At 35.7% G+C, this 15353-nt stretch overlaps 1 protein-coding gene across 2 annotated transcripts; it reads left to right on the top strand.

Annotated features, from left to right (window-relative positions):
- The first annotated feature begins 7009 nt into the window (after positions 1 to 7009).
- LOC102220709 (neuronal acetylcholine receptor subunit non-alpha-2-like) lies at positions 7010 to 14939 on the top strand. 2 transcript variants are annotated; one of them, XM_014472807.2, is made up of 6 exons: positions 7010 to 7342; positions 8551 to 8708; positions 11831 to 11875; positions 11999 to 12108; positions 12696 to 13611; positions 13685 to 14939. In XM_014472807.2, the coding sequence occupies exons 1-6, from the start codon at positions 7279 to 7281 to the stop codon at positions 13850 to 13852; spliced, it is 1461 nt and encodes a 486-aa protein (XP_014328293.1). In that variant the 5' UTR covers positions 7010 to 7278; the 3' UTR covers positions 13853 to 14939. The 2 variants fall into 2 exon arrangements, with proteins under 2 accessions (XP_014328293.1, XP_023184791.1); XM_023329023.1 differs by lacking the exon at positions 7010 to 7342 and adding an exon at positions 10960 to 11079 and having other exon boundaries at positions 8629 to 8708.
- Positions 14940 to 15353: the final 414 nt, after the last annotated feature.

The following is a 15353-nucleotide window of genomic DNA, read 5'->3' as shown; positions in this document are numbered from 1 at the left end:
GTTTTATTGAACTGGATCCTAATGTGGCCTCATTTTTGCAGTGGATTTCTCTAAACGTTAACTCTAACCTACATACTTTCACTTTGGTGTTACTAATTATTCATAGAAATTCAGATTAACTTGGAATATCTGTCAAGAACCTTTATAAAATCGTAATGTTGTAGTGAAGTTGTTATTTACATAGAAGTTGATTAAAATTGCATTGACAGTCAGAATAATTGTCCAGCTTAAAAGCAAAGTCAGATAAAAAACTAAAACTTACTGTAACAGTTTAAGTAAACATAATTTTTCTATTTGGGTACAACTCTGGCTTGTGGCACTTTAAATATCCTGTTCTCAGTATTCCTTTATTGCATTTGTTAGTGTATGTATGTCACAACTGTGTATATACCATGATTGTAAATATCCACACAAGGCAAAGATGCATAGAAGAATGTGTGCATTTTCTAATGCAAATCAACAAAGAGGACTGCATGGACGAATATGCCTGGGGGCTTTAAAGTAATTTTCTGCATAAAGTATACAAAGTAAATCAAAAGAAATAGTTGTGACTGAAGTTGTTTACTTTAGACATTTTCTTTTCACAATGTCATGTAAAATCCACCTGAAGTGGACTTAATGGTGGTAAAATGTTGTTTTTTATGTTTAGATCGTATCTGCTGAAGCTTTTATGTATTATTAAACATCAGTTGGATTTCTCAGCTTTATTGTGAAAAACTGCTTGAGAGGGTCTTTCAGAATGAGGTTTCTCTCCCTTTCTTCCTTTTTTTTGCTGGAAGGTGTGACAGGACGTGTGAAAGTGCAGAGGCAAGCAGCACTCGAGTCACACTTTTATTAGGAGGAAGCTGTGAAGGATTCAGCACCTCGGACAGCAATTGCTGCATCACGCACTTTCACCATCTCAGCACCTTAAATGACAGCTGCAGGCACAGAAAAGACCAAAAACCTGAAATGTCATGTCAACAAACTGTGGAACACCCAAAAACAACGAGAACATTTACTAGCAAAACTTTTGCCTCCATCAACAACAACAAAAGGGAAATGTGTAGGTTTCTGTAGTCAGCCGTATCAAAAAATAATCTATAATTTTTATTTTAGTTATTCAGTTTCACATCATGTGGTTTAAAAGATTGTAACAGCAAATAATTTGAATTTAAATTTAAAAGGTATTAAGTTTAAAGTTAAAAGTTATTATTCAAAAAATACTTATATTCAATAAATTAGAATATGTATCCAAAGAGGCTCAATGTTCAGATTGATATATATATATATATATATATATATATATATATATATATATATATATATATATATATATATATATAAAATTAATGTTTTTCAGACTTGAATAAACACACGTACACAGAAAGAGACAATAAATGTACAAACATAGCTTGTTTGCATACATTAACAAATAAGTCACTTTCTCCTCTGAGAAAGACACCAACTAGAGTGTCTTGTAAAAGTATTTATACACCGTGGGGTGACTGGTTCAGCAGGTTAATTAGAAAAGTTGTGTTTTTATTTCTGTTTTCACGTTCCACATATGGGTGTGCTTCTGCGCAGCCCTCTTTCATCCGATACCCCTTAAAAACCCAACGCATCCAAATACCTTCAAAATTCACCTCAGCTTATCAGCATCCACCCATTTCCAATGTCAGAATAAATCTCAAAAGTTTATTAGAAAATATTAATGTTAAATAACATGAAGGTGGAGAAACATACCTGAAAAGTTAGTGGTGACATTGGATTTTATTTAGTGGTATCAGATTAAAGGGATAAACGTATATCAATCCCATCTTAGCTTTCTTATTTTTAATTTAAAAAAACAATCTTGGAAGTAGTCTATCATTTTTCTTACAATTTATACATAAGTTCTACTTTGTGTTATTCTATAACATAAGATTATCTATAACATAAAATTTCTATAGACCATATTAGAATTTGTGAAAATATTAAAAAACATATGAATACTTTTGCAAGTCAAAGTACTTTAAGTGCCTCGGTTCATTCCTTCTTTTACAGCTGGAATTAAGAGCTTATGACACATTTACCTCTTAGTTTTGGGTATTTATCTCTCTTTTAAACACACTATCACTGCATTTGTTGTTGTTTCTTAATCAATTTTGGTTAATAAAGTATTTTCAGAAAGATGTACATGGTATTTTAAAAGCCACATTGGTCCTGACAGCTCTAAATATTTCCTAGTGGGATATGGTAATACAATTGTAAATGACCCTAAAGCATGGAAATCCTGATTTCATTTCTTCTATGCATTACATAAATACATTAACATTTAACTGTCTGGATGATGTTCCATATTTAAGCATGATTAAACCCAGTAATTATTACCCTGATGATGGAAGTTGAGGAATGACCTGAGTAATTAGGAATCGTCTACTTCAGACCGTGAGCTGAGAAAGTCCAACATTTACAAACTGAGGTATTTGGAAGTTATAAAAATAAAATGAAGACACCCACACATTGCCAAATTCCCCAAATCAAAAACTATGTTAAAACTATCATAGATCCAAGTACAAAATGCTTTCTCTTAGTCATAACACATGCAGTCACATCTTTCTCATTTCAGATAACCTTTCCTAGATAATTCCTTCAAATCATTTACTCTAATATTTTAAGATTTGTGTTATGTGTAAATCCTTGTTATTCCAGAAATAGAAATGGACTCAACAATATGCCTGTGTGATATGACACAAATGTTATGAGTTCAAATACTCATATATGCAAGTAGAGAAGTAGCATTCTAGGGTTTTATATGTTGCAGACATGATTACTGTTCTTCTGAGACACTATACTGCTACAATGTCCTATGGGCATTACTTTCCATCAATTATCTTTTTTATCAGATCAGTCAGATAAAATCAGAAGGAAAACCAGTTTGAGGCAGCTGAACTGAGGTGTCATGTTTCAAGTCAATAGCAGTCTGTGCTGGTGGGGAGGAAGAATAGGGAACATTTTCCTGCTAGATTTTTCCAGGTCAAGATTGGAAGATCCAGATTTAAACTGAATCTCAGTGATCGTTCAGTGAGTATTTATCAAAATTCTCACTTTCTTACCATTTTGCAGTTAAAAATTCATGTGCTCTTGCATTAGTCTGTAATTCTCTGGTACATGGGCGAATTAAAGTGTAAAATAACTGCGCTGAAGCGTTGTTGAGGAATGGGTGATTTTTGGATCAGATTTGAAAAACATCTCCTTAAGTCATCTTATATCTCTTTTGGGAATTTCTCTGGTGTAAAAGCTTATCTAGGATCATTTTATTGGCAGATGTGAAACTACTGACTCAGAGTTTGGCTTTGAAGTATGCATGAGATTTAAATTTCCTTTGCTCTGGAAACTCCTCTCTTACTTATCAGCAGCTTTTCTTAAAAAGAAAAAGAAAACTCCTTGAAATAACAAACTGATTAAGATTAAACCCCCAGGCCTGAGAAGACATGGCTGTTTCCTCTTATCAATTAAATGTTTCTGTGAAATTATGCAGCCTTTAATTATGGGCGCAACGGAAGCTGAGAAAACAAAAACATCCCAAAACAGAGGCATAAAAAGGAAACAAGACGCACTAAAAGCAGGATTTGATTCCCACATAACTGTGCAGATGGTATACACCAACTAAAACACCCACACCTATCTGTCCACAGTTAACTAAAAAGGACTGGCAGGTTTGCAGTCAGCGAGAATTTATGTTTTTGAATGATTAGGGACGAGGCAGACAGGACGATCTCTGAGGCAGCAGCTGCCCGCCCCACGGCTCCAAGTGAAGCAGAAAATTAGGATAATTTCATTGTGATAATCAGCCTCCTGTTATCCCTGTCATTCCCACCCAAAGGGAAGGAGAAACTAGGAGCTCTGCAGAGGAAGAGAGAGTGAGAAAAGAAATTGTATTTACATCTTTTATTTACAGGAATATGGGAGAAAAAAACTAGGAAAGAAAAGAAAATGTGTTTTCCGTGCCTGGTTATCAACAGACTGCATGTGTTTTAGTGAATCGTATTAGGGAAAGGTCAGCATTCACCCTCATAAATGTCAGAACAATACTGCGGCACTTTTGTTTTATCTGCCCGAGGTTTTCAGTAAATACTGATGATTTTGTCTAGATATCCTTTTAATGAAGCCCAGCTGCAAAATGAGCACACTATGTTCAAACTTCACAGCTCCAGTCTAATGTATGTGAAATTTGGGCTCTCATTAACTGGAGAGTGTGTGTGTGTGTAACTGCCTTGCAGCATTTTGCTTATTAGTTTTATTAGAAAATACCAAACATGCAGGGATCCAGCTAAACAAGTAAATTCATCCAGCTCTATCAACCTGCACCCGCCTAGAATCAGCAAGTGTCGCACAGTGAAGATATCACTTCCCACATTTCTTCATCAGATGTGTTGTTGGCCACACCAATGGTTTAAAAAGCTTTTTCAAAATCTAAGATGGAAAACACAGTTAATAATTTTAATTAACTTGAAACTCTGTTTTTCCTCACACATATTGCTTTTTCCATTTCATTTCATCACTGTCATTGAAACATATCTTCTGTCTGGCATTTTATGCCCTTTATGCTTTGAGTTTATTAGAATCATTTTTGTGTAGTCTTTCTTGGTGTGGTTTTATTTATTTATTACATGTTCTATTTACTTTTTCATTTTTATGTAGGACCCAAACACAGACAAGGGGTACACAAAATCATTTGAGTTTGTAGGTTACTTTCATAAACTGAGAACCAAAGTAACACACAAAAAAACACACACACAAAGGGGCTCAAGAGAACTGGAACATAATGATAACATGAGAAAAATCCAGCAAGCAATGGATAAACGAGACAGTATAGTTTGGAGAGATGATCACTGGAGCAATGAACTGGTGAGTATTAGTAATTAAATGTGTTGCAGATGAAGGAGAGCATAGACTGAAGTACTAATGGAGTAATGGCTAGAAACAATAAAGAAATTATGGGAATGGTGCAAACAATCACAATGGAAATATAACTATACAACAGTATAGAAAAGAGACATTGTGAAAACAAAACACAGACAAAAAGTAACTTTTACTACGGTAAAACGGTCCTGTAAATAATAATTATTTATTAAGATTTTCTTTATAAAACGTACTGCTTCTTTTACTACTCGATGGCAGATTCTTAATCAAACCTGAACACATAGCTTGGTATCATTACAGGTTCTTGCATTTGATTTATTCCCTCTCCTGTCACAGCCTCAGCACAAGGCCTCAGAACGATGTCCAGCAAGTCAAAGCAAAGCCTGCCAACTGTAACATTAATCAGACGGTAGTTCAACAAGACGAGTGACAAATGGCACCATAATGGCACTTTAACATCTATAAAATCTAATTAAAATAAGGAATACCTAATATTCAACCAAAGACAGTAGGAAGTAAAATGTATTCTGAGAAAGTAAGTCTAGGAGCAAGTTCATTTTCAGATAAAACAGATGAAAAATCTTGTTAGAGCTTGATGATTAGGATCCAACTACATTATTTTTGTGAAAGCAAGACTAGGCAGAGCAGAGGTTAACAGAAGGAGCAAGATAAATTAAAAAGTGGAGAGTACAGGACTGCTAATAGAAAATCACAGTTCAACAAGTATCTCTGCAACACAAGAAAAGCAAAATTCTGCTGTGTGATACGTTAGCATTCTGTAGCTTTATCTTTTGGGAGTTGAAATGGTCCCTAATATTTTACTAATGTTGATTTATTCACTTGATTAAAAACCAGCCAGCATGCCTATATTAACTTCACTTAAATGACTAAACTTTGGTATGCCTGGTTGTCCAAATGTTGCACAATTCCCACAAATAATACAAGGGCTACCTTTTGCAGTACTTAGAAGAAAGGTTGGCACTGAAGAAAGTAAAATTATGTGTAATATAAGATTAATAAACCACCACAGTAAAAAACAGTAGGGTAACAATGTTGATCTTTGCTAACAGTGGAAATTCTTGGTTGGCAACCCGAGCGAGCCCCTACTTTTGCTGCCACACACACACCCAAAGACATGGCCACCTCTCAGACAAAGAAGAGAGAATAAATTAAAAACAAACTTTAACTAACTTACAAATAAGAATCTCTTGTGCTTGACTGATCTAGATGCTTTTATATTCTGAATTGTTTCTTATTTGAGTAAAGAACTGAAATTAACAATTGCATTTCATCTTTGTTATAGTTTCACAAGTAGGATGAAGACTTTAAGAATATCCAAATTATGTGTGAAGTAATCATTAGTTCATAACAATCTATACATCTGATGAGTTCAACTAAATCCATCCATCCATTTTCTTTACACCCTTGTCCCCTCCTGACCTCACTAGGACAAGTGAAATATATGAAGCCAAAATGGCTTTGAGTACTTAGCAATGCTTGAAACAAATTAAATACACCTTTAATTTAATACCAAATCATAATATGCAAATCAGACTCCAAGTGATGTAGCTGAAGAGATGTATTATTATCTTGTCATACATTACTTTCACTTTGCACACCACACAGAAGTGTTCAGTTTTCAGTTTTTCCTTGTGGCGTCCCCCAGTCAATGATGCACTGAAGTAAATGACATATCAAGAGCATGTGAACTGATTTCTGGTAAGATTATAACTTTATAAATGTTTCTGTGTGAAAAAGCCAAAAGTATTAAGTTGCATGTGTTGTGAACATGGCCTATGACTCTATTTGTTTTTTGCTGAGATCATCACTGTAATACAGCACATTAGTCGCTAAAGTTTTCATTTTAAAAAAAAGTCAGAGAAAGGCTATAAATATCCTTTATACGCTTTGACTTGTGAACGTGTACGAATCGAACATCGTTTAAAAATGCAGATTCCCGACCACACTAACACACCTGTTTTTGAAAATTATTTTGTGTTAGATTTTTGTTTATGTTTTTAAAAGGCTAAAAATACCCCAGACCTATGCAGCATTCCACAAAAGCAGGGAGTCCCGCGGTTTAGAGGACATTTTAAAACTCCACATCTCTGCACCACTCGCCCTCCTCCCTCTTTTTTCCTCCTCCTCCTCCTTCTCCTCTCCATCCAGAGAGACTTCCCGCTGTGCCGCTTCCTATAACGCCTCGATAGGAGTTGCAATAAACAGGCAAACGCACAATCGAGCCGGGCCTCTGCCCGCTGGATAACTGCAGGAGCGCGGTGATTTTACGCACGCTGCTGATGGGGACCTCGGCGAGTCATTGTCCTCCGCTTAACGGGACGTAGTAATAATAGCAACAACAGAGGACTACAAGCGGGACTGGGAAACAAAATGAAGTTGGTGGTCCGCCTCCTCCTGCTTCTCCTGGCGGTGTGTCCTGTGTGCCATGGTGCCGGTGAGGAAACTCTTTATGTCAGTATTTGTGAATGTTTCAGTTTTAGCCATGTTATTGCCTCATGTAAAAAGAAAATAGTATTTATTTATTTTAAGCGTCATGGCAAAGATCCTCCGAGATAGGTGCACCGAAGTTTTCACAATCTCACACGAAAGTTACAATTTTAAAATGACAGACATTGTATAACAAAAAAGCAGTTTACTTATAACATTTGTTGTTTTCAAGGCTATCAGAAAGTTGAAAATGTAACTTTAATCGCAGGTCTTTATTCACTGAAATTAATCGGGTTTTTTTTGTTGTTGTTGTTTTTGCATATTTGGTTCTAAAAATATAATGATGATTATGAAGTAGAAGTGTTAAAGAATAAAAATTGCAACAGAAATAACAAATGTGTATTTTCAGCAGAAAAAATAGATTGTAAGATTTGTTAAAGTTTGTATTGCCCATCTTTACTGCATCCTGCATGTGGTTCGCTTCAAAAGAGCGCTGCACATCAATATGATGACCTCTGTTAAAGTTGTTTGTTCATCAGTTAAACAAGAACACAAGAGTCCAATTTCAGTGTCAGTGCCTCCTGCAACTGCCCTTGAATGTGCAGCATGTGCTCATGGGAACAAATGCTGCACAGTTTAGACCTCATAGACATTTACCCATAAGTGCCACCAGATGACGAAAGTTAGATGTAAGCCAGTGAGAGGTGAAAATGCTCCGTCTTCTCCTTAGGATTTCCATTTACCTCCCTCTGATTTCTCCAGTGTCGGATGTTGGAGCTGTCTCATATCAGTGTTACAGATTCTGTTCCTCCAGAGACCTCCTATTACTGACCGATATGCTGACTATCCATTTTCTGAACACAATTATATTATCCTCATACATTATGCACAGTTCTAATTGCCTAATGTACTCTAGCAAACATGCTTACTCTGATTTCCTTGAACTTCAATTCATAAAGATTTCTAGAGAAATCATATCTGTAAACATGTCATTGCAGCTCCGTGTTCTTCACATTTGTGGAGATTTTGTTAAAAGCTCTTCTGTGTCACATTGGGAAAACATCACGAGGCAAAGTTAATTTGGATTTCTCCAAAGATTTAGCATTTAAAATGTGTCAACATGTATCCACCTCTCAAGTTCAGAGGTTCGTTAGATAGTGAAAACCCCTTTCTCAAGATAGTTGAAAAAACATATCAATATTTTCTTTGTTTTAGTTTCCTCTGCCAGTAAGTTTGTCTCCTTGGCGGAGACAGAGGACGCTCTGCTTAAGAACCTTTTCCAGGGATATCAGCGCTGGGTCAGGCCCATCCAGCGAGCCAACGACACCGTCAAAGTTCGCTTTGGACTCAAGATCTCTCAGCTGGTTGATGTGGTGAGATGACTCCAACTACATGAACACATTGTTTGTTTGCATCCTCTTACATTTAAGCGGCTCATTAATTTTTGTCTCAGTCTAATCTAAAGTGGGAAAAAGGAACGTTTCTCACACACTAGATGTTTTCCAAATTAATCTTCAAGAATATGAAATAGAGAAAAACATTGGTTTGTGTCTAATACTGGCTTAAAAATGACCTGAATTGAAAATTATTTAACGCCAATACTGTAATTTAATTTCATGGAATAAATATGATAATTTCACACAGGAATGTAGTTTTAATTGAAGCAAAAATATTCACACAAGCATCACATCAACTTGTTAATAAATATAAACTTTTTTTTAATGTTTGAAAGTTACTCTATGTAAGTTGGGGTTTTTCACAAAATAGCAAGATAAATATTTTTTTAAGTACATATCAAACTCCATATCTGCAAAGTCTTTTTTAAGGTCTAATCTGGTGTCTTAAATTATAAGTCTGAACTAAATTATTTTTCACCCTTTGCAAGACAAACCTTAAATACTCCAGCACAAAGCCAGCGTTTAATCGGTCCTTTCTTTGACAAACTTAGCAGAATTCTAGTTTTGTAATACAAACTGTAAAAACCAAGCTTATTTTATGAGTGTTGCTCATAGTCTGTATTGTGTAAATGATTAATTTGGTTGATTGGACTTGATAACAGTTTAAGGAAATATGTTTGGATATTTTAGCTAACCTTAGTAATTAGTTATTTGAATAAAATACATTTTTGATCGTGTTACAACAATAGATCATGAAACTTAGACATTTATGGAAAACCGGGGAAAAACTGAGTTATTTCTGCAGAAATAACTTTCACTTAAAGCAACAGAAATCTGGACAGTAAACCCTGTCCTCCATATGTTTCAAGAGTCTTTGAGGCTAAATCGAATCCTCAAGCTGCTGTCACACTGTTTTCACGTCTTGCAATACATACTGCCATATTAAAAATAGTGGGTCTAAACATAAGGAAATGGACAATATGTAGACCATTAAGATTTTTCATGTCATTGAGCTATGGATCAACTTCAATACTCACTAGGGTTGAATAGTACATGTGTACTGGGATGAGAATTGTGGAAGGATTTAGTATTCGTTTTCTTTATACTTGCTTTTTCTGTTGTGTCACATTTTTATATTGACAATTTCAACAATCTAGAAATTAAATGTTTATATTCCCTGAATGTCCCCAAGTGGTCAAGTTATTATTTGAGGAATTAAACAGAAAGAACAATTTTCCTATAATGCCAGATTTTCGCATGCTACTGAAACAAACTGCAGATACAGAATATTACTTGTAATGGAAAAAATGTAAAGTGATCTTAATTCAAGCAAACATGGCCATAGTTTGGTGTTAATGCGCCTGCACTTCTGTCTTACCATCAAAGTCAAATTAAATTAAACATGAACATTTTATTTTCAATGCTAAAAGAATAGACTAAATTTTACAGCCCAGCAGTGCAACATTACTGAAGCAAGGAGGAAATTACTAATTTTAAATAACAGAAATACTTACTCTAGAGACACTGTTATTTATCAATAAATGTACAGTAAATGAGTACATAAGTATATAATCTTTCATGGTCAAATTTAAGAATAGGTTTTATGGCAACAAAATATTTATGTGTGAACGAGCACTATGATTATTTTAAGAAACTATCATTGTGTGGGCCACAAATTGTTGATTTTGATAAAGAGAATATTTTTCACAGGTAGCTGTAAGTTCTACTCACTTGTATGTTAATAAGAAATACTTACTTAGCCAAGAAAATACATTCAAAAATACATGTGTAAAATGAATCAAAGCACAAATGAAAACAGTAATTGAAATTTTTGACCTTTTGGTTCAACAATATCTCTACCCGCGGTGCCGAATTCAAACAGACCATTGAAGCTCTACATGGTTTTAAAATAAATGTTGCGCTTCATAGTCTCTTACTGTGGTGTTCTTTAAATATTTTAGCATCTATCTGTAATAGGTTGAGATGATTTAGGTGTTTCAGAAGAGAAAACTGAGAATGCTGATGGAGGAAGCACTCTTCTTTGCTTGAAATATTTATCTAAATCATTTTAAATATAGCTTACTATTCTTGGGCTTTGCACTGGAAACAACTATGAGTGAATAAAACCTCTCAAGGCTGTTCTGCTGCTGAACCAGGCTTGGCGAGAGAAATGGCAGGAGAGCCAACAGTAAACACAGCAGCTTTGCTTCACTGTTTATGTCCCCAGAGTCTCCCTGGGCTGCTGCATGGCTCAGTATTAGATTATGGTTCACATCTGGTCTGTGTGATCACCAAAACATCCAACCCACTTTGACAGCTGAGGCTTGGACTGGATGATCTGCTGCAGGTTTGGATACATCTCCTTCAAATGCAACACTTATCCCTCCACAACCTTTCCCCTTCATTTTAAACCTGCCTTTGCTGATGTGAAAACAAGCTACATCTGATATGTCATTTCCTGATGTCCTTTGTTTACTATTTGCATTGGGTTGGTTTGGTCCACAGCTAATATACTTTAGTTAATTAGGTTCTTTTCCAGAAGGGAAGTGATTTCTTTTATGCAACAATAATAGCTAAACAGGGGACAACAACAAAGTACATAAATAAGTATGTAGAATTTTTTTTTAGCTAGATCAATTACCTAAATATGCACAAATACCCGACACAAATCTATATACTGAAAGGATATTGAGTTTTATACAAGTCATTATGACAGTTTTACTATATTAATGCACAATCCATTATGTTATTTAGATTTATTAAAAATAATATAAGATGTACATATGAAATTAGACTAATTTTCCAAGCTCTGCAGATGTCCTATATTTTCTTCAGAGCTAATTATTTCGCAAATGATCTGAATGTGTCACATAAATTAACAAATAAAATAATCACTTGTAGTGTTACTTAACTGTTGTTTTTCCTTATTGAAGTTAAAATATATGGGCTTTTTATATGTTGTGTCTTATTCCACTAGCCCTCTCTTACTTTTTTAAAATCTTTTTTTAATCATTTTTTTTTATCGCCTTTTATCATTTTTATTGTTTTTCTGGTGAATCAATATTTAGATTGTTTGCTTGTTTTTTCCTTTATTTTAGGATGAGAAAAACCAGCTTATGACAACAAACGTTTGGTTGACTCAGGTAAGATGCAGTCATTATTTTACCCACCATTTACCCTCCTGAAATAAACAATCAGTTATCAGAGTTGTGTAATGTTCTGCAAGGTTCCCAGCGTTATGACGTATTTTGTGTCTATCTCGACAGGAGTGGATTGATAACAAGCTGCGATGGAATCCAGATAAATATGGTGGAATCACCTCCATCCGAGTTCCCTCAGAAAATATCTGGCTCCCAGACATTGTCCTATATGAGAAGTATGACGTACTGACATCCCTCACTCCATCTAACTGTTCCCTCCATTTGTGCCACCCTGTCTTTACCCTTCAGCCCCACCTGGTGGTAATTGAATGATACAGCAATTCTACTCAAGCACCAGCAAATCATATTGTAATTGATTAGTGAAGATGAAAAGCCAAATATGGCGTAGAGGATTTGTATAAAAGTAATGCAACAAAAATAAAAGCTCATTCCTTCTTATTACTAAGCAATTACCACTACTGCAACACAGATATCTGCTCCAAGAAGTTAATGAAAGTTTTAGTTTAAACCTCCTGTGAGTTTAATTCTTGGATTCCATATCAGTATGAAAATTACACTACAAATATTTATATGATGCTTATTTTATTTAAAATGTACAAAAGCTTGATGGCACACAGTAAAAATCATTGCTGTGACATTGAATAGCATGCCATGATGGCATTCAGTTTTCACTTCTCTATTTTTATTACACTGTTGAAAAATACAATATGATGGAGGTTTAACCACTAAATTAGTAACACAAAGTACTGTAATTTTGTTGGAAAAACAAACTATTCCTGATTTTGACTTTACGTTTCTTCAGCGCTGATGGACGCTTTGAGGGCTCCCTGATGACCAAAGCTATCGTAAAGCACAACGGTGCCATCACCTGGACGCCACCTGCCAGTTACAAGTCTGCCTGCACCATGGACGTCACTTTTTTCCCCTTTGACCGGCAGAACTGCTCCATGAAGTTTGGGTCGTGGACCTATGATGGCAACATGGTGGACCTGGTCCTGATGGACAACCACGTTGATCGGAAAGACTTCTTCGACAACGGAGAGTGGGAGATTCTCAGTGCTACTGGAGCCAAAGGAAACAGGAAGGATGGCTTGTATTCCTACCCATTCATCACCTACTCCTTCATTCTGAAGAGATTGCCATTGTTCTACACGCTCTTTCTCATCATTCCCTGTTTGGGTTTGTCCTTTCTTACTGTCCTTGTGTTTTACCTTCCCTCGGATGAAGGAGAGAAGCTGTCACTCTCCACCTCTGTCCTAGTGTCCCTCACTGTGTTCCTTTTAGTCATAGAGGAGATCATCCCCTCCTCCTCCAAGGTAATCCCTCTCATCGGAGAATATTTGCTCTTCATCATGATCTTCGTCACCCTTTCGATTATCGTCACCGTCTTCGTCATCAATGTGCACCACCGCTCCTCAGCCACCTATCACCCAATGTCGCCATGGGTTCGCAGTCTTTTCCTGCAGAAACTGCCCAGACTGCTTTGCATGCGAGGACACACGGACCGGTACCACTACCCGGAACTGGCTCCGGAAAGTCCTGAACTGAAGCCTCGCTCTGGAAGTCGGAGGGGAGGTTGGAAGACGAGCAGCGGAGCATGTGGACAGGCAGCTTCTGATGGGAAGGAGGAAGAAGCCTGGGCCACCATGTTGGAGAAAGCCATCTACTCTGTGCGGTACATCAGCAGACACATCCGTAAAGAGCACTTCATTCGTGAGGTGCGTATAGATATCACTAATTTCACTCTATTGTTTTTTCCCCTATTTTATGTCTTATTTCTGCTTTTCACAGGTGGTTCAAGACTGGAAGTTTGTTGCCCAGGTGTTAGACCGAATCTTCCTCTGGGCTTTTCTTACTGTCTCAATTCTGGGCACCATCCTCATCTTCACTCCAGCCTTGCAGATGTTCCTGAAAATCCCTCCTCCAACTGCAACCGAGGAGCCGCCTCTACACCAGTAAACATCACCATCTTTATCTGTGGCAGCTGAAGGTCTTCACTCCAGAATTTATAAAAAGTTACAGCTGAGCAAGAAGAAGAAACGTTCAAAGACTATAAAATCCTCTGACCACATTTATATATTGTTATGTTTCAAGTGCACAAAATAACGTTTCACAAAGCGATGAGGGAGGTTTTTTGTTTTGAGGGCAGTTTAGTGCATTTATTTCTTCACAAATGGTAGGTCACATACGCTCACTCTTTACCATTGAATGAATGCTGATATTTAATAAACTGGAATCTAGAGAGCAAAACAGAAAAAAGATATGCATATAGTGTAAAAGCTGGATTTATGCATTTAAATCACTTGCTCAAATTATTTCTGTTTGGATGTTTGTTTTTCTATGTTTACAACCTGCATAACATCTCTTTATCAAGTTGAAAACAGCCAATTAAGATTCCCAGAAAATCAGATTCTTAAATTCTTGGCACTGAAAGCCAATTAACACCAAAACATGTCTTCTTGTTTATCCTAGTTTCTAGCAGAATAATTTAACTACCATATATGTTCATTACCAAAACCTTGAGTTTTATCTTAGTGGAAAATTAGAACTCTTGTTTTAACTGTATTTTATGCTCTCTAAAAGTAAGCTCATTTAAAATATAAGTAAAGTTCCCATAGAGTTCTGTTTTGACTTGCTGCATAATGCATTCCACTAAAAGCTTTAAATAAACTGAGTCTTTAGTTGCTGTACTTAATGGCATTTTTGGCCTTTGTTCTGTTTGATAGATTTGTATCTAATTTGTTTTCAATAAATCATGTAGTAAAATCTAAGGCTATAAACGTAGGCGCTGCAATAAAGAAATCAGAGATGATAATTGGCAACTCCTGAAGAAAATACATTTTTGATGCTGATATCGCCACCCAGTGGTAAATCAGAACACAACATACAAATGTTTTCTAAAAAACTTAACAGGTAAAAGAATATATAAACACCAAGAACAATGTAGAAAAAGACTACATTTAAGACTTTATTTAAAGAAAACAATAAAAAGGTTACTCTGTATTGATATGTGTAATAAAGGCATTTTTTAAATTATAATGCCATTAATTTCCATTGCCGTTTTGTGTGTATTTAATTTGTAAATATCTTTTTTTAGAACACTGTGGAAAATAAATGAAAAAGGACAGGGTAGTTTGCTCTCAAAGTTTTATTAGATGAAAAGTAAAATTCATTTTAAATATTTTGGCTACATCTCAGTGAAAAAGTTGTAAAACTCATTTCCTGTTTAAAAAAAGTAAGAAATAGATCTTCTACAAACTAAACTGTAAAGCACTCTCTGCACTACGATCTATAACTCCCAGTAGGATCAAAATCCTGCCTTTAAAAAGTTGTGATAATGTGTCCACATCATGAAGTTCCTCTATCTTGTTGTCTATGTGTGTCGGGCAGTCTGGCTGTCCAGGTGAGCTTGTGCATTTCGCAGCATCTCCATTAACTGCCTGGTATTTTCACTGCAACA

This window comes from Xiphophorus maculatus, chromosome 23, assembly GCF_002775205.1.
Source record: "Xiphophorus maculatus strain JP 163 A chromosome 23, X_maculatus-5.0-male, whole genome shotgun sequence".
Lineage (NCBI taxonomy): Eukaryota > Metazoa > Chordata > Actinopteri > Cyprinodontiformes > Poeciliidae > Xiphophorus > Xiphophorus maculatus.
This window is presented reverse-complemented; position numbering and strand designations above follow the sequence as displayed.